The sequence below is a fragment of the Tamandua tetradactyla genome, chromosome 2, assembly GCF_023851605.1.
Source record: "Tamandua tetradactyla isolate mTamTet1 chromosome 2, mTamTet1.pri, whole genome shotgun sequence".
Lineage (NCBI taxonomy): Eukaryota > Metazoa > Chordata > Mammalia > Pilosa > Myrmecophagidae > Tamandua > Tamandua tetradactyla.
Window position 1 is genome coordinate 43159630 of NC_135328.1, and position 26674 is coordinate 43186303.

Below are 26674 nucleotides of genomic sequence, written 5' to 3' on the forward strand. Positions count from 1 at the left end.
GACTCGGGATCCGCTCTCCCGCGGCGGACCCCCCTGGGGGCGGGCCACAAACAACCGCCTCTCTGCGATTGGTGGAGCTGCCCGAGGCCACGTCCCCTGGACCGCTCCCCTCCAGTCATAGGCCGGCCTCGGGGTTTATGCAAAGAGCCTGCCGCCCCGCCCCGCGCCCGGATTGGAGGCCTTCGTTTGTCGCTGAACTCCAGGAAGCAACAGGCGCGCGGCGGCCGCCGGCCGGCTAGGCTCCGGGAGGGTCTCGCGGCGGGTCTGGGGCGGGCACCAGACCCTACTGCGGTCTCAGTTGCTGCGTCCGGGCAATGGGGAGTGGGAACAGGGCGCCGGTGGCTCCGCTGCATTGCGGCGGTGTTGCTTTTGACCTGTCCCACGTGGAATCTCCCCACTCGCAGGAAGGAGAGGGCTCGACTCGCCGGCAATGGGAGGGTCTCCTGGACTGTGGATCGGGGCCCAAGTAACCGTGTCGGCTGCGCAGGTGCCGCCCCCTTGGCCTCAGTCTCCGCTTCCGTACAGTGGGGCGTTGGATGGGGGCGTCAGCTTTTTCTCTCTCTCCGGCTGGGGCAGAATGCTGGGAGGGGAGGGATCCCGGGGGAGCCCGGGGTGGTCTTTGGCAGGGCCTCCGGCAGTGTTTGGGTTGGAGGCGTGGCCCGGGTTGCTGTGGTTACTGGGGAGGTGGGGCTCCTCTGTCTTGAGATTTGTGTGAGGTTCGCTCACCAAGCAACGTCTCACGCAGCCTAGAGCCTTGGAGCCGCGCGCCCTCCCCGGACGCCAGAAGCAGGTTTCTTTTCCTCTTTTTGCTAGGGCGGTGGGGTAGAGCAAGGGCCATCGTGGGGGTGGGGAGTCTCTCCAATGGTTGGAACTGGAACGGGTTGTGGAAATAAGTATAGTTCCCTCTCGGAGCAGAGATGGGGAGAATCTGAGAGGGAGGGGGCGCGGCTTACCCAAGGCCGCCACAGCAGGGCAGGAGTGGAGCCGGCCGCTCCCTTGGGTGATGGGACTAGCGGGGCAGAGCCCGAGCCTGCTTGCTGTACGATCTTGGACGTGACTCTTCTCGTCTCCTTTTCTGGGTTTTTCATCATTTCCTGTGTTTAAAAACTCTCTGCTTCTGAATGAGAAAATTGGAAAGGTAAGTTGCTGATAACAAATCTGAACTATTTGGATCTGAGAAGAGAACCTGAGACAGGTTGCAGTGAAAAGCCACATTATTCCTGTCCTGTAGGACTGAACAAGAAGAAATAGGCTGAGACTGAAGCATGAAGGATTGAGGTTAGATACGTGCAGGGACTTCCCAAGATAATTTTCCAGGTACCTCCTCTGGGGATGGTGAATGCTGTTTTTTGGCTGTTGGTTTGGTTTTGTCAGGAAAATGGAATAGCTGTCCGTTGGTCAGAGGGACCTAAATCTGGCTTCCTTACTCAGGGAGATGGAACCCATGGTGTTTCTGGGACTTCCTATTTGGGGTTTGTCTCCAGGGAGGGCCTCTGATTCTTCAGGAGGGAGAAAGTACCCGCTTGTGGCCTTTGCTTTGCAAAATACAGCTGGGTTTTATTTGAAAAAGTGAAATGATTGAAACTATTTCTTGCAAGGGGATTTCATCAGCTCCCACGAACCCACAGACTGCAGGAAGGACCAAATTGGGGTTTCCAGAGAGAGTGGGAATGGCCTTGTACTGTGGGCTGTCATGCTGAGAGAGTACTTTGGAAACTGTTGCATGCCTGGTCATCCCCATTTACCCCCCCCAGCCCCACCCCCCCACCCCCGGAGAGGGGAGAGGAAGAGTACTTGTAAAACATTCCCACCATCAATTGAATGCCAGGCCCTTTTTATCTTTCTTTCATTCTGAGCGATGGGAATGAGCTAGAAACTTGCAGTTAGAAGACCCAGGTTTGAGTCCCTACTTTGGCTACAGTTCCCAGAGCTTCAGTTTTCCTGTCTGTAAAATGGGAGTGATAATGCCCTCTTCAGCACCACGTTAAGGCTTAAGGTATTATAGAAAGCTTTTTGCTCAGCCCGCATTCTAAGTTGGCAGATGAGGAAACAGGCCTGGAGAAGGAGAAGAATAACAACAATAATAGCATTGATAACAACAGCTGATGTTTATTAAATGAATTATTCTATTCCGGCTGTTGTGCCAAGGGCTTTACTGCATGGAGTGAAATCTGGGAAGGCAAGAGCTCTTATTTTTTCATCACTATTTTCACTCTCATTGGCAGTGCACCTAGTAGGTGTCAGTATGTAATTGCTTATCATCCCAGTTATATCAGTTTTCACAGCATTACCATGACGTGAGTGCTATTGTGGTTCCCATTTTACCGAAGAGAAGCCTGAGGCTCAGAGAGGTTAAGGCACTCACTGAGATCACAAAACTGTTTATAGGGGTTAGCTGGTCCTTACCTTGAGAGTGTGTGGGTGTCTGCTTGAGAGAGCTGATTGTGCACTTCTCTTCCCAGTGTTGTATTCTGCAACAATATGTTGGTGTCCTGAGATTGGCCAGAGTAAGAGTATTTACACCATGGAAATAGGTAAAGGCCACAAATCAGGGATCTTTTTTTCTTTTAAGAGAGCTGTATGTGAAGGATGTCGGGAATGAAAGACTGACCTTGCTTCGGCATGGGAGTCAGGGGACTTCTGGTGGTGCAGTGAACCCATGGGAGCCAGGCCAGGGGACCTGCACCCCACTGCAGCTTCCCTGTTCACTTCTGGCTTGAGTGTGGATTTGGGAAGGAAACTTTTATGAGATGAGGCTCATAGTCTATGCTGTGAGTTGTGCAATACAACTCTGATTTGGGAACAGGTTACTCTGAGCCTGGATTCTAGGCTAAATATCTGTCCTTCAACCTCAAAGTGGTGGGAACCATCGATGGTTTTAAGCAGGGGAATTACCTGATGCTCTAAGATTTATCCAGCAGCAGATGCTGAAGGGATTGGAGGGTGAGTCAGAGTGGGACAACTAGGAAGAATCTGCTGCGATTGCTCAGGAGAATATGGAGGAGGCTAACAGCAGCAATCCTTCCCCACCCTCCATTTGCCAAGAGCTTTCTGTGTACTAAACCATGTGAACACATCACCCTGTTACTTTACACACGCACCTCTGAGGAAAATTTTATCTTCAGTCTATGGAGGACAACATCAGAGAGGTTTGGAAATGTCGACATCAGAGAGGTTTGGAAATGTATATCAGGTCAGATCTGCCGAAGTTTGAACTCAGGTCTTGACTTTTCCCAAAGGTCACATTTTAACTCCTTGGTCCCTTCTCTGTCCCTATAGCCCTGTCTTGGCTCTGGTCTCTCTTGCCAAGTGTCAGCCTAACTCCAGCTCTGTTGTCCAGTGAGACTCCCCCCAGCCCTGTTCCCAGAGCTGCTTCTGCACCAGATTCTCCTGGAGACAGGCCAGCCCAGCCCCTAGGCTCTTGCCAGCATTCTCCCTGCTGAGCCTGTTCCGGGGGAGGGGCCAGGGATCAAAGCCAGAGTGGAATGCCTTGCTGTCAGTCTTTTTGGGGTCCTGGAACCATAGCCAAGGAGTCCAGGAGGCTGCAATCAGCAACCCCAAGCAAGGGATTCATCTTGAAGGTAATGCTTTACTAGTGGGCACAGACCCAACTCTGCCTCCCCTGGTCTGTGCAACTTTGGGAAAGTTGCATAACCTTTCTGGTCTTCCCTTGTCTGTTAAATGCCTGATTATGAGGATCCAACTGGAAAACGCATGCTTTGCTCCCAAATATTAAGAATGGCTAAGGGTGGGTACTAATCACATACTTTCTTTTGTGATTTTCATGTGTTCCAACATGTTGCATGATGGCTGTGTACACAGAAAAGAAACATAGTATCCAGAGTTTGAGAATAAGAGAGGAAGGTGTGTGATGGGAGTTACAGGATGTCACAGAAAGTCAGAGCTGCAGTGGGTCTCAAAGATACCAGCAACTCCTCCCAGTTTTCATAGTGAGAAACTAAGGAGGGATGTGCCCCAGGTCTGATTGGAATGGAGCATCACACAGATGTGAGGTGATATTTTGTTTTTTATTTCCTTCACAATAGTAAATGTTCATTTATCTCTTATTATAAAACCAACTGTTATTTAAAAAAAAACACATAAGGCAAAAGAAGGTAAAATTGCCTGTAATTCCACCACCCAATGATAATTATTGCATACATTTGGCGTGCATATTTCTCAGTCTCTATCTCTTTCTCTCTCCCTTCTTCCCTCAATTCTTCCCTTGCTCCCTTCTCTCCTTCCCTTCTTCCATATTTTACTGTTTATTTTTTCTTTAATGGGCTCAAACTAGATATATATTTTATATATTATTTTATAATGGGCTTGTTCACTTAACTCCACAGTTTTTTTTTTTTTTTTTTAAAGGAAAGACAGAGAGAAGGAAGGAAGGATAGAAGGAAGGAAGGAAGGAGGAAAGGGAAACATTTTTAAACATTTTCTTGTTTTATTGTATTCTGTTTCTCCGTTTTTGTTACATGGGGTGGGGCCGGGAATCGAACCGAGGTCCTCCGGCATAGCAGGCAAGCACTTTGCCCGCTGAGCCACCGCGGCCCGCCCACTCCACAGTTTTTATACCATTCCATACTCTTCTACAGTACGACTTTTAATAGCTGTATAATATCGCTTTGGATAGAAATATTTATTTCAATGATCCCCTATTATTGGACGCTGAGGTTTTTTCCACCCTTTCACCTACTACAGGGATCAAATGAAATGTGATTAAGATTCTACCCTCTGGAATCAGCTTGGTTCAAACACAGCTTCCTCCTTTGTAAAAGGGGAATGATAATTCCTACCTCCTTGGATTGATGTGAGGATTAAATGGCCTCTACAGGAGCTAGACTCCTCACAGAAACTCAATAAAAGTTTACAATTACCAGTGCATTCCTGGCACAAGCATATTTTTTTTGTTTGACTCTTCATTGAGCATTAATTTGAGTGTGCGTGAGTGCGAGCATGTGTTTTTCTCAGTAGGACCACGCACTCCTCAAAAGCCCTGTTTCCTCTCCTCCTTAACTCTTCTCTGTGGGGACAGCATTTCCAGCTGGGCCAGTGGCCCTAGGATCTAGTTTGGGAACTCAGGGAAAGGGATCAAAGGGAGACAGCAGCATTTCCCTCTATTTGAAAGAGCTGGCCCTCCCTTTTTTTTTGTCTAGGATGCAGAGCTAGAGCTGTGGCTGACATTAGGGAATCTCCAGTGTCGGGAAAATTAAACTCAGTTCTGCAGGAACAGGCAATATGGACATTTACAACAAGGCCAAAGCCATTTATCCCCGAGCAGTTATCTACACCTGGTCTCATTGATCACCTCATGGATCCTGTAAAATTAAGACTATTATGCTGTTCAACATATAAGGAATCTGGGATTCAGAGAGGTTAAGTGATTTGCCAGAGGGCACACAGTTTCCAAAGAAAAACTTGGAATTCTCTGACTGCCCACAAAGTCCATGCACCCTTAACCCCTGTGCATTGCTGCATAGCATTTCAGCATCACGTGAAAGAACCTGGGAAGTTTAGTGCTAGAAGAGCCCCCAGAGATAATTTTGTCAAGCCCCAAGTCCCAAGGCACAAATTGGAGAAAGCACTTGTCCAAGTGAAAAGCAAGACACCAGCTGCCCAGGCTAGCCTTCCGCTCTAGAAATCCTTGCCCATTTTTTCTCACCCTAGACTCCTTGAGGATTTTAACAACCTGAGTGGGAAGAAGTGAGGGATCTGGCAGGGGGAGGGGTGTTCATTTCTTTCCTTTCCCAGGGAAGAGAGAGGCAGGAGCCCAGGGAGGAGCAGAAGGTGGGATATCTCCAGGATTCCGGAAGTTGCCAGCCCCTGGTTTCCCCCAGGATGGCTGAGGAGTCCAGGGGTCCCTTGTGTGAGGGTCCCAGTGTGGAGGGCTCATCATGTCATCCAGTGATGCCCCTCCCAGTGCTGGGTCATGGGCTGTGCCAGAAGGAAAGAATCTCAGTTTCTGGCTTCCTGTCTCATTAACAGGTTGGATGCTTAGCAGGAGCTCTAGAATGGTTGCCGAGGGAGGGGAGGGCTGAGAGGGTGGGCAGTGGGGGAGTGGGTGAGAAAAGGCCACTGTGGTGTTAGAGCATTGTGAGGGCTGGAGGGAGCAAATGGTGGAAGGCTTGCTGGGCTCCCCTGGGGAGACCTGGCTGTTTGTGCAGATGCAGCCCTGTGGGCATGTGACCAGTGAAAGTCCTCCAGCCTTGGCAGTGGGCGTCAAAGGGTTTTTGTGCTGGGTGGCCAGGAGCTAGTCCCTTCATGTCCCTGGGCCTCAGTTTCCTCACCTCTATAATGGAGAATACTGCTGCCCTGAGCACTCCCCAAGGCCATTATTATGCATGCAGAGCTGCAGAGACAAGGCTCTGTGCCTTGTTAATGAGATCAGAACAGCTTAGGGAATTGCAGGTGGTATTAATAAGCTCCCTCCTGTTGTCCCACATAGGTATCAGTTGTTTTCTGGCCCCAGCACCGAACTTGGTCTTTAAGAGCCTGGTCTTTGTGTTTGAGTCTCTACCCTCTCCCATCCCCTTACCTGCACCGCACCCCTCCACCCCCTCCCACCCCCCACCCCCGCCCACGTTCATCAGCTCTGTGACCTTTGGCAAGTTGCTTGGGCTCTTTGGGCCTCTGGGCACCTGGCTAGATCTACAGATGACGCAGCACCTGTTTCCTAAACTGCTACTGTGTGTCCAGGCCTGTGCTGGGCCCTGGGGATAGGATGGGGAGCGGCTTGCAGGACTCACAGTTGAGTCTGGGACACAGAAGTGAGTCAAGTAATCACACACGAAATGTAAATTCCAAATGAGGGGAGTCCCCGAGGAGGGCGTGCCCAAGCTGAGCTCTGCAGGTAGCCTGGAAGTTATCAGGGAGAAGAGTTGTGTGTGGTGGGCCGTGCAGGCAGCAGGGGCCTCTGTCTGAGGAGCTGTGAGGAGGCCCCTGCATCTGGGGCGAGGGTGGAGGGAGGTGGAGTTTCATCTTCTTTCTAAGAGCGAGGAATGGGCTGGAGGGACCGGAGAGCTTTGCAGGGGTGCGGCTGCGGCAGGAGGCGGTGTTGGAGATGCGGTGGCCTGGGCCAGGAGGTTGGCCTTGGGGTACAGGGATGTGGACAGAGCCTGGTGAGAGTTAGGGAATGAAATCAGCCAGTGGACTGGTTTAGGGAGAGGAAGGTGCTCAGGAGGATGGCTGATTCTGGCTTGGGCACCTGGGTGAAAGAGGGGCCCAAACTGGGGAGGGGCAGGCTTGGAGGGTGGCAATATAATGAATGAGCTCAGTGGCTTCATAATAGGCATGTGGCTTTGGTTAAGTAGAATTTTGTGAAAACGGTGTTCCAGGAGAGGATGCAGTGTGAGCCCAAGCAGGGAGGTGGGGGTGCGGGGGTGGGGAGAAAAGGTAGGACAGAGTTAACTCCCAAGAGTTTTCCTTGGTGTTAGCGGCTGCCCCTCAAGATGGGCTTGGGGTTAGCCAGGGGCCACGGGGCGTGGCTGGCCGCCAGCGGCCGCCACCTGGCGTTGATGGCAGAGCTGCTGAGTTAATGACGGGGGAGGGAGGCTGAGTGAGTGACAGGGTGTCAGGGAAGCCCGCCCCTCACACAATGCCTACATGGTCACCAGAGCTGGCAGGGAAGGGCTGCATCAGGGTTTGGCTCGGCTCCACCTTTGGCTTGGAGCTGGGGGTAGACTCCTGCCACCCAGATGTGGGTAAAAGGCAGGGAGGGGTAGAGGTGAGCTGCAGGGTGATCCTGGGATGAGGGCACCTGATTCATAAGTTAGCCTTGGGAAAGTCCATTCATTCATTCATTCATTCATTCACACATTCATCAGCTAGAAACAGTGTGCCGGGCCCTAGGAAAGGTAATGAAACCTCGTCCTTGGAAGAGAGCAGAGACTCATCCAGAAGTGATGATGGTGATGGCGATGACACTATCATAGCTCAGTGAATAGTTGCCGTGTTCCAGGTCCACGCCCTGCATTTCCTGTTTCATTACCTCAGTAATTTCATTACCTCAGCAGCAGTCTAGTGGGTGTCTACTTGATTTATTCCTATTTTCTGCATGAAGAAACTGGGCTTAGAGAAGTGAAGTCTTGAAGTCACAGAGCTGTCAAGAGGTGGAGCTGGGATTTGAACCTACGCTCATGTCAATGCCAAGGTTCACGTTCTCCCTCCTGCACTGGTGGTTCTCAAATCTGGCCACCCAGCTGGTTCCCATCTTGGGCCTTTCCACTCACCCTTCCACAGTCCTCTGTCCCCATCCCCTCTTGTAGCTTACTCTTGCCCCCTTCTTCCTTCCTGTCTCTGGATTGAATGTCACTCCTCAAGGAGTCCTTCCCTGACCATCTGTCACCCTCCTTCCCTACCTGTGACTCTGTCCCAGGGGTTCTCTACCAGGACCACATGTCCTGTCTTCTGGGGAGCTTTAAAAAATCCCTGGTACCCAGGGACTGATTCTCTTGGTTTGGGGTGAGTCCTGGGCATCAGGATTTCACCAAAGCAGCCTGGGGCCTGCTCCATCTCACCATGCTCTATTTGTTCCCACCTCACCCCCTGGAATTATAGAGCAGGGCAGCGGTTTTTTGCCTGTCTTGTGCACGGCCGTGTTCCCAGCACCTTGAAAAGAGCCTGGCTCACAGTCAGAACTCAGTGAGTACCTGTTGAAGTATGAAATATGAATGAATAAAACAGGAGGTTTGAGAAAAGACCGCTAGCCGATCGGAATAAATCTGCGTTTTGTCCTTTGATGAGCTCAGGGAGGATACTTAAAACAGGGGAAACTCCCCTGATCAGCCAATTCCCCACCCGCATGGAGCCTGGAAAATCCCACTCCAGCTGTAGGGCCAACTGAGCTGGGACAGTGGGTGGAATGGCAGGAATCATTGTAACCTCCCTGAGATGTTGAGTTGCACATTGGCAGATGGGTCAGAGAGTCAGAGCTGGAAGAGTGCCCAACGAGCATCGTCTGAGCACCCATTGTAGAGGTGGGCACTAAGGCTCAGTGAGAGAAGGAGCCTTGGCTGAGGTTGAAGACTGCCTGCAGTGTAGGGGCTGTGTAAGGGATGAGGGCTCCTTCCAGGCTTAGCATGCTGTGTGACCTGGGTCAAGCCTCTGACTTCTCTGGGCTTTGGTCTTCTGGTCTGTACCTCTAGGGCTTTGGTGGAGGTAGTCCCAAATCCTGGCTTTGAAAGTTTCTGTGAGTCCTTTTATGGGCAGCAAAGACCCGCAGAGGGCCTGCAAGGGGTTAAGCTCTGCACGGCAAACCCCCTCCTTCTGACAAACACTTGTAGGAAATCGGGCTGAGCGCTTCCTGCCTGTGGCTGAGAAGCAGGGGCGGGAGAAGTGGGGAGCGATGCTTGTCTGTGAGCGGCGGCTTGGGCTGGCAGAGCAGCCTGGCGGTGGGCCAGGGCACGATGGAGGCAGGGGGCTCCCTCGGTTTGGAACAAAGACCTCCCACGCGGGTCCCTTGAGCCAGCAGGACAGTGGTGGAGCCTGAGAGAGGTAAGGGAGCGGAGGGGGCAGGGGAGGCCGCCTTCTCTCTGGACTGGCCAGTCACAGACTCTCTGGGACAGTCCGAGGCCGTGGGACAGCCCAGCCAGGAAGTCGAAGCCGCGCAGGCAGCTGTACAGCTTCCCTCCCGTTTAGGGGAGCCTGGCCCCTGGGGCAAGGGTGGATTTTTGGGGGGGATTTCCCAGCTGTGGTCTGCTCTCTGCCTGAATGTGGAGAAACGTTGTTCGCTTTCTCCCATCTGCGTAGGGGGAGTTAGTCCCATGGGCTGCTCAGGCGCCTCGGAGATGATACAGGGCTGGGGAGCAGGCCCAAAGGGGTGGCAGGGAGGCCAGGAGAGGAGTCGGGGACATTCTAAAGGCTGAGAGACCCGGGTAGGGGGGACCAGAGTCTCAAGGACCCAGGGCCCCTTCCCCAGTCCCCTCAGCCTCTGCTGCTCGAGAGGGAGCTGAGGGCGCAGGGAGGGGGTGAGTCGGTGCTTATGGAGCGGTTTCCCCAGGGCTGGCGGGAAACCCTTGAGCACGCAGGTCTGTGCCCTGCCAGCTGGCCAGGGAGGGAGCTGAGTTCAGGACCCTGAGCCCCAAGCCCAGCCTTTTCGGAGGGGCCCAGATAGCTACTCGGTATGGGGAGAGGGCCATCTTCCTCCCCCTCCGTCCTGCCTAGGACTGCTCTGGCAGCCTTGGTTTCAGAGTCGCAGACCTTCCTGGCTGCGAGGTCTTGTGAAAGCCCGCCGCCCCTGTGCACCCCAGCTTCCTCCTCTGGGAGGTGGCAGGGATGGGGGTGGGAGCTTGGGGTGGGGGGTGGGGGGCAGGCAGCCCTGACTAGATGGGAAGGGGCTTCAGAAAATCACAGGGGCGCCGAGGTGGGCTGTGCAGCTGCTGTTGGCAGAGAAGCTGCGAGTTCAGGCGATTCTGAGTGGTTGTGCCTGTGTTTGGGTACAGCTGAGGGGACAGAGGCCCGATGAGGGTGGACTCTGGGAGAGGAGCCCAGCTCGCCCAGAATTGGAGGGAGCGACCACAGAATGGGGGGACTTCATGCTAAAGCGCTGACCCCAGGCCACAAGCCTGGGGTCTCCATCGATGCAGCCCACCTCAGGAGTAGTCCTGCCACCCTGTGAAGGGCAGCCCTGCCTTTGTCCGGCCCACAAGGACTTCCCACTCCCGACTCTTCCCGCAGGTTCTCATCACTTGCTCAGACCCCTATACCTTTGCCTGCACTCTCCCAGGCTGGGGTGCCCTTCCTCTTCACCTCTACTCCTGGGACAGTGTTTCCCACTTCACTGACCTGTCTGTGCTGGTACCCTGCCCCCTACTTGAAATTCTGAGACGCTTTCACTCATGTCTGTTCTTCCCATAGTGCCTGACACACAGTAGGAAGTAAAAGCCTTTATTTTTAAATGCAATTTTATTGGGCTGTCTTCACACACCATTCAGTCCATCCAAAGTATACCATCCATGGCTCACAGTATTATCACACAGTTGTGTATTCCTCACCAAGATCAATTTTAGAACAATGTCATCACTCCAGGAAAAAAAAGGAAGAAAAAAATTCCAAGAATACCCAAAACAGCCCATCCCTCTTAACCGCCCCCATCATTGATCCCTGGCATTGGTGTGGTACATTTGTTACTGTTGATGAAAAAATATTAAGATATTACTGTTAATTAGACTCCATAGTTTGCAGTAGTTACATTTTTTCTCCCTTATACTGCTCTATTAACTCCTTATAATAGTTCCTTTCATTTGTTCTAGTTCATGGAAGAAATTTTTTATATTTGAACTGTTAATGTCAGCCATCGTCAGCCACAAGATTTACTGAGTTATACCAGCCCGTGTTTTAACCTCCCATTTTCCTCTCGGTGCTGTACGTGACTCTTACCTTCCCCTATCAACCACATTCACACTCAACTCAGCACAGTTCATTATACTCATAATAGCACTCCCCTCTATACATTTCCACTCATTTAAATTCGAGTTGGTTAAAAAATCTGCACATCTTAAGGGACTGCTGCTTTTTTGAAGTTACTGTGTATCCAACCAGGTCCTTAAAAGAGTCCATACCTTATTTTGGAAAGTAACCACAGAGAAGCAGAGGGCGGCTGTTCTGTTGCTCCCGGGAGCCACTAGGAACCTCGAATCGTTTAGCCAGTCCCCTGGCTTCCAACACACCTTCTCCGGGTGATGTCCCCTTGTGGAGGCAAGAATAGGTGGTGGCTCTCCCTATTTTGCAGTGCAACAAATTAAAAGTCCGAGAAGTGAGGGGAGAGCCCAGTATTTCACAGTGAGTAGTGGAGGCCAGGCCTCCTGATGCCCAGTCTGCTGCTTTTTCACTCCAGCTGCTTGAGTTCATCCTCTCATCCTAGCCCGGAGTTGCCATGTGGTTGGCACTAATGCGTGTTTGTTGACTGACTTTCTGATTGACTGAGTGCATGCATGCACGCCACACTAGTCAGGGCTCTGCAGTACTGTGGGCTGTGGCTTGCATGGAAGACAGAGGCCTTGCTCAGGAAGGTCTCACAGGTTTAGGGGCCTGGGGAGCATTTGCAAAACTCCACCAGTGACCACAGCTGCCTCTGACGTGAGGCTACTCCTGGTCACAGTGAGATTTCTGTGAAGACTGAGTCATACCAGGAGACAGGATGTTCCTCTTTGTGCACCCAGAGGCCACTGTGATTGGGCAGGCAGCTCCATGGCAGGGCTTTTCAAAAAAGCCTTAGAAAAGTTAGAAAACCGCAGGCCTTCACCGCCCCCTTCCGCAGCAGAGGTTTCAGAAATAGAAAAGCAACGGCTCAGCCTCAGCACATCCTACACCTGCCAGCAGAGTTACAGGAAGGTGAGGTGCAGTGAACTTCAAAGACAGGGAGTTGCTTGGAGTCCTGGTTTAAAATTCAGATTCCTGGGCCCTAACTCAGGGCCAGTGTGTCTGACTGTGCAGGTAGACCTGGGAATCTGTATTCTTGAAGGATTCTTAAGTGCACTGACCCTGAAGAACCACTGGCAGGGATTTCAAAGACTGGTACAGGTCCTCCAAAGGGTATGGGGAACAATTATTAGAACTTCTACTTAAAATATTCATTTTCTGTTGCATCCTTTTAACATTTATTTTTGGATGCAATTTTTCTCATTCACGTAATATATTAGAGTGGAAATACATGAATATAAAGGTATAAGGAGTATACATATACTGTGATGGGGCAGGCAGCCAATGCATTTTTACAGATGCATTGTGATTAAAAAAATTGGGAGGCCACCAGGCCAAAATTGATAGTTCCAAATCTCACTCTATCCCTTACCAGCTGGGTGATCTTGGCCGAGTTATTATACTAGCTGACCTTCAGTTTCTGCATCTGAACAATATTTTCCTGTGGCCAACCTTGCAAGTTCAGTGTGAAGGAGGGTTGAGGGCTAATAAAGTAAAGCTTCTAGCCCAGGCTGGCACAGAGTGGGCACCACACACAGTGGGGGAGGGAGGTGCAGGGTGATCTGGAGGCTCTGCATTTGGGGAGGCAAACAGGAAAACTGGGTGGGGGGTGGGGAGATGGTAGAGACCACTGAGCCCCATCCAGAGAGCAGACAGGAAGAATGTTCTTCCCTGTCCCTACCCCAGCCCTTGAGAAGCCAGCCTTTCACGGGCTGCTCCATTCCCCAGCGAACTTTCTGTCCAGAAATAATTGCCTGCTGACTTATTTCAGCCATTCAAGCCGAGGCTTCTGACTCGGATCCAAATGCTCACGGGGATGACAACACAGGGGCCGCACTCACTTTCTGTGATTCTTTGAAACCTCCCTGCGATCCCCTTGGGTGGGGCTGCACATAACTGGTCTGTCTTTGTGTTTCCAGGGCCTGGCTGGGTGCTTAGCCTTAGAGGAGGCCCTTAGGGAATACCGGCCAGAGCTGGAGGGCTGAAAGGAGAAGGGCAAAGATGAAAGGGAAGAAAGGTGGAAGGGAGGGTGAAGAGGAAAGAAGGAAGGCAGGGAAAGGGGGTAGAATCTCCTAGCCATACCTCCTCATGGGTCCCCCTGTAGCCATTCTCTCCTGCTCTGGTTCATTCCACCAGAGCAGCCAGAGAGAAACTTATAAGCTGCAGCTCTGACCTGGGAGCATCTCACCCTCCTGAGAGACCCTCCTTGGTTGGGCCCATCCCCTCTTCTGTTCCCGTTCCCTCTGCCGTCCACAGTACCCAGCCCTACTCCCTACCACAGCCATGGTGGGGCCGCGCCAGCCCAGGAAAGCAGCTGGCCACTCCCTCCCTCCCCTCCTCCGGGGCTTTGCACATGCTGAGCCTGGAGTCCTTTTTTTTTTTTTAATTTCTTAATGACTTTGTTCTTATTATTATTACTTTAATTTACACATCCATATCCATCAAACGTGCACTCCCCCCACCCCAGGGCGGAAGGGATGCTCTTGTAAAAAAAATCTTTTTTTTATTAAAATGAAATTAACATAACTTAAAAGTAACCATTTTAAAATGGACAGTTCAGTGGCATCTAGTACAGTCAGGATGTTGTGTGCAGCCAGCAAGGTTATCTAGTTCCATAATATCTTCACCATCCTAAAAGAAAACCCCATACCCGTTCCTCACTCCCCCAGCCCCTGACGACTGTCAGTCTGCTCTCTGTTTCTGTAGATTTGCCTCTTCTGGGTATTTCATATAAATGGAATCATACATTATGTAGCCTGTCGTGTCCCCTTCTCTCACGTAGCATAATGTTTTCCAGGTTAACCCCCTGTCTCCATCCTCTGGTTCCTTTTACGGCTCAATGATGTTCCATTGTGTGTTTATGCCACACTTTGTTTATCTGTTCATCTGCTGATGGACATTTGGGTTTGCTCACTTTTTGTTTACTGTAAATAGCGATGCTGTCAGCATTCCTGTGTTTGAGTACCTGCTTCCGATTCTTTTGGGCTTCTAGAATGCTCTTTTGACCATTTCCCCATGCCCAATCTGAATTGTTACCTGAGGGAGGTCAGGGAAGGTTCCCAGAGGAAATGGCTTCCAAACTGGGTCCTGGCCTGCCTTCCCGACCCCAGCCCCCTAAGTGCCCCCTGTCACTTCTCACGTTAATCTGTTGCCTGGTTGGTTCCCCCCATTCCCCCTTCCTGTGCCCAGCCCACTGTCACAACAGCCTGTGGGCTGCTGGGCTCTCTACACTGTATTTCAAATTTGAGAAAACCCCTGAGGGAGGGAGGACTTGCTACCCCAGTTTTACTGAGGAGGAGACCAAAGATTCAGTGACTTGCTCACTGTCACTGCTGAGGGGTTGAACCCAGGCTCTCTGACTTCACAGTCCCTGCTGGGTCACTTTTTGTTCTGACCAGAGCTGGAGACTCAAGAACTAATGCTGTCCCTCGATTGTGTCCCCGACAGGCTATAGGTAGGATGGCCAGTGACGAGAGGAACCAGCTGTGACCCAAGGTCCCCGTGGCAGCAGCTCCATCTCCGGAAGATGAAGTGGCCCAGGTGAAGCGCAGGTCGGGCCTGATGGCCAGCTCGGGCCCTGAGGCCCACTGGGCAGGGCCAGGCCTGGGGCAGGGGCCCCGGCGGCAGCGCTGGGCCTGGGCCAAGGAGGAGAAGGATGGTGGTGGGAGAGACACCCACAGCTGGGAAGAAGACGGGTCGCTTCCCGATGCCACCAGCCCCGAGCTCCTGGAGGACCTCTGCTCGGCCCAGCAGCACCAGCTGTCCCTGGAGTGGGATCCACAGCCTGCCGGACCTCAGGATTCCCAGTCTGGAGACTCTGCGGGAGAGGGTGAGGCTGACCCCGCCTCCTGCCCAGCGTTACCTCCCCCCAAGTCTGTCACATGGAAGCCCATGTCCCACCTTCTGTGCAGGGAGGGTGAGCGTTATTATTATTATTATTTTTTTCAAAGTCTATAATTTTAAAATTAAAAAAATTTAAACTATATAAGCAGCATTGTTCATTGCAGAAAAATCATAAAATATATGCAAAAAGGGGGGACATTAAAAATGACATATCCTCCCACTCCACCATAACCACTGTTCCAAAAAAAAAAAAGGAAATATGGAAATGTGATATGAATATGGAACAGCACTTTGCATACCACATTGTAACTGGTTTTTTAATGTGATAGACGTGAACATTGTCCCAGATCATCCAGTATTCTTCCACACGTCATCCCTAATGCCTGCATAAAATTCCACGGTGTGGATGTTTCTTAATTTATTGGATCAGTTCCTACTGCTAGGCATGTAGGTAGTTTCTTGGTTTTTTATTTTATGAATAATGCAGTGATGAATATCAACCAATATATCTTTGTTTACTTGATTTGATACTTTCTTTGGTTCTCTGAATTGCTCAGTCCAGGGGTAATGCCCATTTTTTTCATGATTTTTAAAAATCCCAGTTGGCAATGGAAATATCAGCGCCCCTTGTCTTCTACAGTAACTGCAATCCTTTTGAATTGAGACCAACTTCGAGTAAAATCCTAGTTTTGTTGGCCAGTATCCTCATCTCTTTGAATTTCAGTTTTGCCGTTTGTGAAATGGAAGTAACACTATCAGCCTTGAGGGTTGTGGACGTGAGTTGCTTCCCCAAGGCCACACAGCCTAGCGGGGATAGAGGCGGGAATGGAAGCTATCATGCTTAGTTATGAATGAGAAACCCCTGTCTTGTGCTTCCGTGAATCGGGCAGGCCCCACATCGTGGTAGGGAAGCCATTAGGCTCAAGTGGATTGTGTCAACTCCGGGAGTTCCACAGGCGAGATCTGTTTAAAGCAGGATTTGCCCACAGCTGCCTGCTCAGGAGCCATCTGTGAGCTCTCCCTCGAGAGCAGGTGCCTCCACCTCTGAGAACTGGTATGACAGGGCAGAGGCAGCCCTTCCTGGGGCTCACATGGTAACCCCCTGCTATGATGTAACAGCTGTTACCACATGCTGTGCCCTTACTGTGTGCCAGGCACAGGCTGTCTGGGTAGGTCTGGGCCTTACCTCCTTCCCTGCTCACCTGCCCCTGCTGGGTAGCAGGGACTACCCACAAGTTAATGAAGGTCTCTGAGGCCCAGAGATGACAGCGACTTGCCCGCCCATTGGCCACTCAGTGAGAAGTCAGAGGAGCCAGGATTGACCCTAGGGCTTCCTGGCTCCAAAGCCCTGGCTCTTTACTCCACTGCACTAACCTCCAGCAGCAGAGACAAGCTCACTTGTGTGGCTGAGGCCTGGCATCTAGGTGCATGACTGCTCTGTACTATACAATCCTTGGCAAGTTACTTAACCTCTCTGGGCTTCAGGTGTGTAAATAATACAGGCTTGCCGAAGGTCGTTTTAAGGATCTGAGGGAGTGGAGATGCCAAGGGTAGGGGGAAGAGCATGAGGGAGCAGAGTGATACAAGGGTTGTCAGAAAGGTACATCTAACCAGAACAGACAGTCTGTGCTTGGCACTAGCCAAACTATGTCCCATGAACCTTTGGATCTGTCCCAGGGGCTGACACAGTGTCTAGGACAGAGTAGATGCTCAATACCCATTGACTGTATGGATGGTGAATAGAGAGATAGGTGGGAGGACGATGTATGGGTGAGTGGGTGGGTGGATAGGTAGAGGGACAGATGGGTGGATGGGTGGCTACTTGGCTGTAGGAGAGATGAGTGAGTAATGGATAGGTGGGTGGGTAGATGGACAAATGTTTCTTGAGCACCTACTATGTCATAATTACAACTATCCATTTTATCTTGGGAACAATAGGAAGATATTAACAGATGATCAGTGGTCCAAGCAAGAGGAGATATTGGCTTGGACGAATGTGATGGTGGTGGTTGTGGACAGTTAGAGCAGTTGAGAGCTCTGTAAAAGGTGAAATGGAAAGGACCAGATAGCAAATGGGTTTGTGGGTGTTGGTTGCCATCTATATGGGAGCACCCAGTTGGGATTGCATTGCCATTGCTGAGATGGGGAGCACTGAGGAGGATGACCAGATTTGGGCTAGGGGATCTGTCAAGTGTTTGGGTTTTGAACTTGAAGGATCTTTGAAAAAAAAAAAAGAGGTGATGTCAGATAAGTACTTGGTCATATGAGGGGCTCACTGGGATTCTTGCCATCTCCATGTAATGAGAAAATGTAAGCCCAGAGAGATGAAGTGACTTAGGTCAGGTTACAGAGTGAGTCCAGACTTGGTATATGCCAAGCAATGACCTGTCTTTCCAGATATTGAAGCAGAAGATGTGGACAGCCCAGAAAGTTCCAACTTACCTCTCAACTGGTTCCCCCAGCTGGATCAATTGGACATGACTGAAGAGGAGCCTGACGAAGCCCTTAGAAGTCCGCAGGAGACTGAGGAAGCTGGAGAGAATTTCCCAAGATTGGGGTACAAAGCTGAACTCTGCTTGAAGGACAATGGAAGCACTAGCTGCATGGATCTGGAGCAGGGGCAGACCAGAGGCTGGATGGTCTCTGGCAACTCAGCCAATAAAAACAAGCTTTCGGAACATTCTGAGGTCAGCCCATCTATTGACCTCCAGTCTGCAGGATCCTGGAGCAGTGGGACCGTGAGCCTTGGGCATGCCAGTGATAGCCTCACTTCCACCTGGGAAGGAGAGCCTGAAGGCCCCCAGCCCACTTCTCTGGTAGAAACTCTACCACAGAGCCGTAGCAGCCACCTCCTAGATCCAAACAACAGAACTGGAGGCAGCGTTGCTCAGGCAACCCCCACAGGGTTCCATGATTCCTCAGCAGCCCTACCCGAGAGCCTCCTGTGTCCTGGAGATGGATGGAAAGATGCTACCAGCCTATCCTGCCCTCAGCTCAGGGATCAAGCCTGGAAGCGGGCAAGGACATCTACTAAGGCACTTCCTTCCCGATTCACTGGCTCCATCAGCTCCTTGAGTCTTCAGCCTAGGCCAGCCCAGCAGGACAGACAACCCAGGCCACCCAGGCAGGGAGCCGCTCTGGCTAGCCACTCTTCTGATGGCTCCAAGTACGGCCGGGGGCAATTGAACTACCCACTCCCTGATTTCTCCAAGGTGGGACCCCGGGTGAGGTTCCCCAAAGATGATAGCTACCAACCCCCCAAGGCCAGGAGCCATGGTAGACAGTGTCAAGGTCCTGTCAGACCCCTGATCTTTAAGTCACCTGCAGAGATTGTGAGGGAGGTACTGCTGAGCAGTGGAGAAACCTACCCAGCAAAGGACCCACCCCCTACTCACCCTATCACCAGGGTACCCCAAGAATTCCAGACACCTGAACAAGCCACCGAGCTGGTCCATCAACTCCAGGTAAGCTGGATTCACTTCTATGGGCCCAGGAAGGTAGGCATGTCATCAAGTCACATGTGGACTTGGGTTGGAGACTTCCTGGGGTGGGGAAGCCTTGGGCCTGGGCTGGGGCCCCATCCTGGGGCCATGAGAATGAACCTAAGCCCTTTGTTCACAGAGTAGCAATGATTTCACTCAAGTGGCAAAAATAATCCTTTGTTTTTAACTTCTACTCTGAAAAACTCAAACATATACAAGAGAGAAAATAATATAATGAACCCCGATGTACCCCGATCACCCAACTTCCACAATTAGCAGTAACATTTTTCGACTGTGGCTTGCATCCCACGCCCTCCATGCCCCAAATGGATTATTTGGAAGAGTATGTGAGACCTCAGGTCAATTAATCCAAAAATATTTTAATATGTGTCTCTAAGGAGTAGGGTTCTATTTTAGACATAACCACAATACCGTTCTCATACCTAAATGCCAGTTCCTTACTATTATCAGGCATCCAGTCAGTGTTCAGATCTTCCTACGTGTCTTGTAGTTTGTTTTGCTGTATTCGAATCAGGATACAAACAGCATCCATAATTGCATTTGGTCAATGTGCCTTTCACATCTCTCTCCTTTTGTTTTTTTCTTTTTTGTTGAATCTCTTTTAAACCATGGGTTTCTCCTCCCTCTTATTCTTTCTTGTTCTTTATTTGTTGGAGAAACCAGATCTGTCTTGGACAATTTCCTAAATCCTGGACTTTTCTGACATATCTTGTGATATCTCTTACTGTGCCCCTCCTATGCATTGGTAGGTCTAGAGCTAGAGACTTCTGGGGCTAATTATCTGCTCTACTTGCCCTAGATCAAGAGCTCCAGGCCAGTCAGGGCTTTTTTGGCAGGGGCATGTCATGGGAGATCTTCAGGAAACCCATGATATCTTCTGGTCCCTCATTTGTGATGTTAGAGCTCATTGCCTAGATCCACTCATTCATTTGGGGTAAAAAGACGGCAGTATTCTCATGCCATCATCCCTTCTGCATGTATTTGCTGGACTTCTATAAGGTAAAACTTGCCTCATCAACTCTTTGGTTACCTCCATATTATGGGAAAGACAGGATCCATGCTTGATTCTGTCCTTTTATTTACCAATTTTCAGGGCCGTAAGTCAGTTCCCTAATATCTTTCAAAAGTGACCAATGAAATTTGCTTTTGCTTTTTTCCCCGCAATGACTTGTTTTAATAAAACCCTTAGGTCTCGTTTAAGGCAAATAGGGACTTTGAGTAGATGAAACTGTGATTTTGAAATCTTCTGTTCTTCTAACAAAGGACCCTTGGGTAATTCATTCAGTCATTCATTATAAAGTACTTATTAAGCACATGCAGGCCCTGGGAATAGAGTGGTAGAAAAGACAGATGTGAGCCCTCATTCACGGAGCTGACAGATGGGCAGGGAATTGGGACAAGTAAGAAGGCAGTCACAGCCCTCTATAACGGGGGTCATGCATCAAGGTGAACCAGCCCAGACTCACTGTGCGGCCCATACAGGGGAGAGGGGGTGGAAGAAGGGTTCTCTTGCCACCTCTAATACTCCAGAGAGGAGATGGGAGAAATACATCCATAGTACGTGTGAGCCTGAAGGGGTCTACTCAGCTCCCACCATTGAACTCTTCCAGCTGAGGGTCCCGAGGTGGTGGGGACGGTGCCTGCACAGGGGGAGTGATGCGCTGTGTTCCTGGGCATGACACTGTGTGGCTCTCCCTTTCCTGCAGGAGGACTACCACAAGCTGCTCACCAAGTATGCTGAGGCTGAGAACACCATCGATCAGCTGCGTCTCGGGGCCAAGGTACTAAGGCTGGGGGGTGGGCAGAGATGTGGGCCCAGGACCCCAGGAGATGACCCTTTTCCATAGACTTAGAAGGGGGTCATTGCATCCTGCAGCCTCTGAGACTTTGGAGATAGTTGAAACCCAGTCCCCATTCTAATGCAACGTTTCTCCATGACTTGGGCAGCAGCTTTGCCCTCTCTGTGCCCTGTCTCCCTTACTGTTGATGAACTTTGCTGCACTCTGTACTAGAATTCAGGGGGCCCAGGAATTTCACCAGAAGCTCTCATACTCTAGAATGGCTCTGGAGTAAAACCACCTACCTTAAATCCAGACTCTGTTTCTGACTAGCTGTGTGGTCTTAAGGAGGTTACTTAAGCTCTCTGAGCATCCAGAGTATGGCACAGAGTTTATGCTCAGCACAGAGAATGGTGCTTGTTTCCTGGACGTGGTCCTTGGTGGATCACACATCTGCCTTGCACCGTCCCCACCGTCTCACCCATCCTAGCCGAATGCCTAGTGTGTGGCGGGGTGGGTGGGTGGGGGGGAAAGCCATCCTGCCCGCTCTTACCCCATCTTCAGAGGAGGAGGCTGTGAATTCTGGTCTTGGTACCTTCCTCTTTTTCTCAGCTGAAGCAGGAAGTGGGACCTGTTGCAGCCTCTCGTGGCTTCCGGCCTGCCCTCTGCCCCCCTTCTAGCCCCATGAGGCAGCAAGGGAGGAAGAGGTGGGGAGCAGAGATGCAGACCTTCTCCAGCCCTCTCCAGCCCACGCCTGCCTCCCAGGACCGGTCCACACCCGGTCATGCTCCCTACTTGCCCTGCTGTGGCAAGGCTCTCACCAGCCTGGAGTTGCTTCCCAAGACTCACGGTGGGGAGGCAGCCATGACGAAGTAGAAGAGGCCCTCATCCAGGCCCTCGTCCAGCCGTGGGGGTTATGTCCCCACCTGCTGTGTGACACAGCAGGCCCCTTCCCAAACTGGCCTCAGTAGGGATACCTGTAAAGGGGGTTCTCGGGTCCTGCCTTCTGGAAGCCAGCAGGCCCAGCCAGGCATCCCAAGGCTCCTTCTAGTTCTGTGAACTGCTGAGCAGGTCTGATGAGAGTTGGGGAGGGAGAGGCCGAGGAGGCATCCTCTCCGCAGAGACCAGGTGCCTATGCCTGCGGAATCCTGGGAGGTCTGAGGAGAAATAACTGACCATCTGGCGCAAACCCTTAGGTCACCCCAGTTTACAGAAGGGAAACCGGGGAGCACTGGGCAGGTAGAGTCTTACCAAAGCCTCAGAGAGAACAGGGCAGAGGCTTGGAGCCCTGCTCTCTCCCTTCTTCCCTTTCTTTCTCCCCGTTTCCCTTTTTCCTTCCTCCCTTCTTCCTTCCTTAAAGGAGTTAGCGGAAGGAGAGTACTTGCCTGCTCGAAACCTAGGTTACCCTTCTCCCCACTCTAGTCTCGCAGCAGGGCGGGGCTCGTCCTCCCCAGCAGAGGAGAATGATGCCGAGTGGGGAGGGGCTCGCCCCAGGCCGTGGGGGAGAGGAGATTCAAGCTGGGCTTCCTGCCTCTATCCAGGGCTGCGTGTCAAGGCCGGGAGAGCAGGGAGCATGTTGCTGCTCTCTCAGAGGGAGCTGGTGGGCGCAGCTCCCCAGGCCCACAGGGTGAGGGGTACACCAGGCTGAGTGGGAGCCTGGCCCGTTGGGGAGGGACGGGTCAACCGGTGGGGACACGACTGCCATGGGCAGGCTAAGTGCCCCACAAGGGTGGTCGCCTCTGATCCCCACGTGAGGAAGCAGGCTGGGCCTGGTGGAGTGGCTTGCTCAGCATCCCCCAGCTAGTAAGCAGCAAAGCTGGGAATCAATCAGTCTGTCTGATCCCAGAGTGGGTGTTCTTGTCAACATGCCTGGGTAAGCCGGGACTCTGTGCCCTGGGACTGGGGTATGCACAGAGGCTCGGGGACAAGGCAGAGGAGCAATATAATAATATTACTACTACTACTACTAAAATATACTGTATATCCACCACTGTCCTAAGCAATTTACAGTTGGGGAGACTGAGGCACAGAGAGGTTAAGTCACTTGCCCAAGTTCACTCAATAAGCGGATGCCAGAACTGGATTTGAACCTGGTATTATGGTGCCAAAGCCTACTATGAACCCCCTAGATAACCGAGCATCTGTAGCTAGGAGTGGCTCCCTGCCCTGGGCCGCTCCATCATTCCCCAGCCTGGCCTGAGTGCACCGTTGGACTCCAGCCTGAGGGATGGGTCGGGCTGGGGATGGGAGACGCCAGGGGTAGGCCAGGCAGGCAGGACTGGGCACTTCTCCACACTGGCATCTGTCCTGAGTTCCTGGGGCTCGAACAGCCTCACTGCCTTGCTGCCACTTCCCCACCCCTGCCCCCACCTCAGCTATAGAGGGATCTGGGTCTGAGGAGACCAGAAGTTACCCAAGAAAGAACTGGGGGTGGGGGGTGACAGAAAACTACCTTCCCAGTGGATGTTCTGAAGAGCCTGGTGGGGGTGGGGGGAGGGGAAGGGGGAGGGTTTGTGTTCACAGGAGGTGGGGAAGGGCTTCCTACTCTCTCCTCCCTCCCCCCATTCATCAAGCGCATTAGCATTTTAAAGGGTGTGAGTAATGTTTCTGTGCAGAGACTCTTCACTGTTTAACCCGCAGTTTTCCGAACTCCAGCAGCCCACCCTTCCCAGACTCCTGACCCAAGTTCCCAGCACACCCTTGGGACCCCCAGCCTAACAGGCGCTCACTGGCCCCCAGGGTGGGTCTGGGCTGTGCCCAGGTCCTGGGAGGAGCAGGCCCGAGCAGCTCAGCAGTTACCCCCCACCCCCAAAGCTCCCCCCTCGCGGACTTCAGCATAGGCTTTGGGCCTTTGTTTCCAGCTCCTCCTTGGTCCCCAAGACTTCATGGGCTCCCCTGGTCCCCGAGACTTCAAGGGCTGCCCTCACCCCAGCCCAGCCCAGGAGCTGCCTGTTTGCAGTCACCCCTCTAGGTTGGGCCTTGGGGAGCCCAGGAACCAGGGGGGTGGGGGTGGGGGTGTAGAAGCGCAGCTGAGGGCTCCCCCAGGATTTGGGTCACCTCAGCCAGAGAGGAGGGCTAGTGGGCCAGCCCCTGTGGAGGGGGCAGGTCTGAGCAGATGGCCAGGGGGATTATTCAAATCCGGCTTTGTTCGCTGCCCAGGCCCAAGTTGGGCCTCTTCGTGGAGTAGATTTTCTTCCTCAGCCTGGACGGGAGGAGCAGCTTAAGCAAGGAAAGGCTGCCTGCTGGGAGCCTGGGAGCCAGGGAGCTCCCTCCACCAGCTCCCCACCCCATCTCCTGCCCTTCTCCTGACCTTGGGGCAGCAGAGCTCAGTGACGATAACCTGCCTGATCCCCTGACCAGCAGGTGCCACCGACTGCCTCCATTGCCGCTGTGGCAACAGCGATGGTGGCAGTGGTCCTGAGGGTGGTGGCTGCTGTTTATTGAGCACTTACTTTGTACCTAGAGAGCCTAAGTCAGCTGCCCTGGGACTCTGCGGTAGGGAGGGGTGAGCCTGGACTGTAACCCTGGTCTCTGACTGCTGGGTCCACTTGCTAAACCAGGAGGCAGCTGGCTTTTTCTGAAAAGGGGCAGAGAGAGTATTTCCAGCTCTGTGGGCCATATGGCCACTGTCACAACAACTCAATTCTGTGGATGTTGTGCGAGAGCAGCCATGGCAATATATAAATAAGTGAGCATGGCTAGTGTGCAGTAAAACCTTATTTACAGACGCAGATCCCCGCTCTAAATCATTGTCCTGGGCGTGGGTCCCCTTTAATTTTGAGCTTCGGATGGTCTTCCTTGGTCATCTGCCTGACTCCAGACTTCTCTTCACAAACCAGGCTGTTCCCAGCATCCAGTCCATCCTCTCATGATGGCGCTTTGCTGCCACTGCTGTTGGTGTGTTCACTTGGCTCGTTCACTCACACAGCCATTAGTTGCTATTATTATCAATACAGAAATGAAATTACTGTCGTCATCGTTAGTCTAGTGGAAAACCCCAGAGGCCTTGCTGTCAGACAGAGCACGGTGGTAGATGTCAGGTACTTATTAGTTGGAGATTTTGAGTAATTGGCTTCACCTCTCTGGTCTCAGTTTCCTGTTCTGTGAGATGGGGATGAAAAATGGGGACTCTTTCTCCCTTTTGGGACTGCCGTAAAGAGTGAAAGAGCCCATGAGCCCTTCTCCTGGTGTTTGGCCCCCACCCCAGGGTGGATTCGCCGCCACCCTGACCTGCTCCTGCCCACCCCCTCCCCTGCAGGTGAACCTGTACTCGGACCTGCCCCAGCCCAGCCCCAGCCTGCACGTGGGGAAGGTGTCCCAGGGCACCAAGGTCTTGTCCTTCACCATCCCACAGCCCCGCACGGCAGAGTGGCAGCCAGGCCCCTCCGGGGCTCCTCAGGCCTCCAAGGCCGCAGGTGAGTCTGGGAGAGGAGCCGAGGCTGGACAGCTCCTTTGGGCTGTGGTTCACTTGTTGCCCCGGGGGATGGCAGGGGCAGGAAGGAAGGTGAGGCTGGGCCCTTTGACTTGAGGACATCAAATGGAGGTGCGGCAAGTGTTCCGCTTTGCTTTGAGCCAGCGGAGTCCTGGCTGTGCCACTCAGCAGCTGTGGGTCCTTCGGCGAGTTGCATAGCAGACAGCAGTGTCCTTCGGGAAGCCCCTGACATGCATGCCCTCAGTTAACCCTGCATCAGCCTGGTGAGGTACATTCTGATGCTACCCCACTGGTGGCTGGGGAGACCAAAGCTCCGAAAGATGAGGTGACCTTGAAGGTCGTGGGGCCGCTAAGTGGAAGAGTCAGGACGAGAACCTGCATCTTTCAGGGTTGAGGCCCACGCTATTGGCCTTGACCTCGCGGCAGCGCGGTTTGGTGGGGAAGCTGTAAGGACCAGCACCCCAGAGGCCTGACGGTGGCTCCACTGCTCCCCGGGGTGTGGCCCGGGACAGAGCCGGACCTTGTGCTCACCTGTGAACGGGGCCTCCCTCTGCCCCGCCTGCCGCTGTGAGATTGCGGCGCTCCAACTGGTGGATGGGGGCGGTGGTTTGGGGCTTTGGCATTGGTCTTTCAGGAGAAGGGCTTGTGCGTGGCTCCAGCGTTCAGTGGTTGTGCCTTCTAGGTTGGCAGTCGGCGCCAGGAGACCTGAGCCCCTCCTCGCCCACCGGCACCTCCACCCCAACCCGGCTTCTGGAGAACCAGGGCCTCGCCAGGGACCAGCCCTCAGGGGAGCAGACCCAGGCCCTGGCCTCTCAGGCCAGCCGGTTCCTGACCACGGTAGGCGGAATCCTGGCTTTGCCCGTGGGGCCTCACCTCGCCAAAAAGAGCAGAGCCTCCTCTGCTTGAGCGAGTGGCTCCCTGCGAGGCTGGCCCATCCCTCCCTCCCCTGCCCCTGGGCCTGAGCTAACTAGGCCATCTCAGTAACACCAGCCCCTCCCCTGGTTTTAGGGACCATCTGGCTCTTGTCCTGCCTTCCCCCCCTGCCCCGCCCACCATCTTGGAACAAAGTTTACTCCCCACCCCGCTTCCCACTTTGCTTTTGGCCTTGAGTCTCATCGGAATCCCTCAAGTTGTGCTTAAAAATGTCTCCTGATTGGCTCTCAAGGGCAGACTTTCAGCTCTGTCCGGATACCGGGAGGGTAATTGAATCTCTGCTGTATCTTTTCTCTGTCAGGATAAATTGCTGCACTTCCTTAGCTCATTTCATTATAGAAGTCAACTCTCAGTTACCTCTCAAAGGGCCTTTGTATCTTCATCAAACAGTCCAAGTCACTGAATTGTTTACAGGTCTGCTTGTACACACACTCCTGGCCTTATTCCAGAAGTGCTTTAAGGCCCCTTATGAAAATATGCACACTATAACCACATTTTGAAAACGGAAGTGAGGAAACTGGGGCCAAAGGGGGCGTAAGGGTAGAAAAAAATAAAATGAACTTTGGGTGAGGAGCGTAAACAAAATGGTCTGCCAGGCCCTGAACACTTTACCAGGATTATGTGGCCGGCTTTGAGTCTCCGAGTTGTTGAGGCAAAAAGGGAAATGCAGTGATTCCGGGCATCACCATCCCCACCAAACAAACCAGTTCTCGCAGAGAAATACCACCATTCTGTTTCTGTCTATAACAGTCTATTGAGATATA

At 52.4% G+C, this 26674-nt stretch overlaps 1 protein-coding gene across 16 annotated transcripts in view; it reads left to right on the forward strand.

Moving 5' to 3' along the window:
- The first annotated feature begins 224 nt into the window (after positions 1-224).
- AKNA (AT-hook transcription factor) overlaps positions 225-26674 on the forward strand; it is a 54667-nt gene continuing 28217 nt past the window's right edge. The window contains exons 1-7 of one of the 16 annotated variants that reach the window (XM_077143924.1): positions 568-790; positions 3823-4013; positions 14869-15337; positions 17662-18728; positions 20474-20548; positions 24804-24960; positions 25660-25814. In XM_077143924.1, the coding sequence (XP_077000039.1) occupies positions 14983-15337; positions 17662-18728; positions 20474-20548; positions 24804-24960; positions 25660-25814 (1809 nt within the window). In that variant the 5' untranslated portion in view covers positions 568-790; positions 3823-4013; positions 14869-14982. Of the gene's footprint in view, positions 488-567; positions 791-820; positions 1139-1795; positions 3582-3822; positions 4014-7490; positions 9496-14868; positions 15338-15397; positions 16750-17093; positions 17311-17661; positions 18729-20473; positions 20549-24803; positions 24961-25659; positions 25815-26674 lie in introns of those variants that run through there. The other 15 variants (XM_077143912.1, XM_077143974.1, XM_077143932.1 and 12 more) reach the window with 15 other exon arrangements.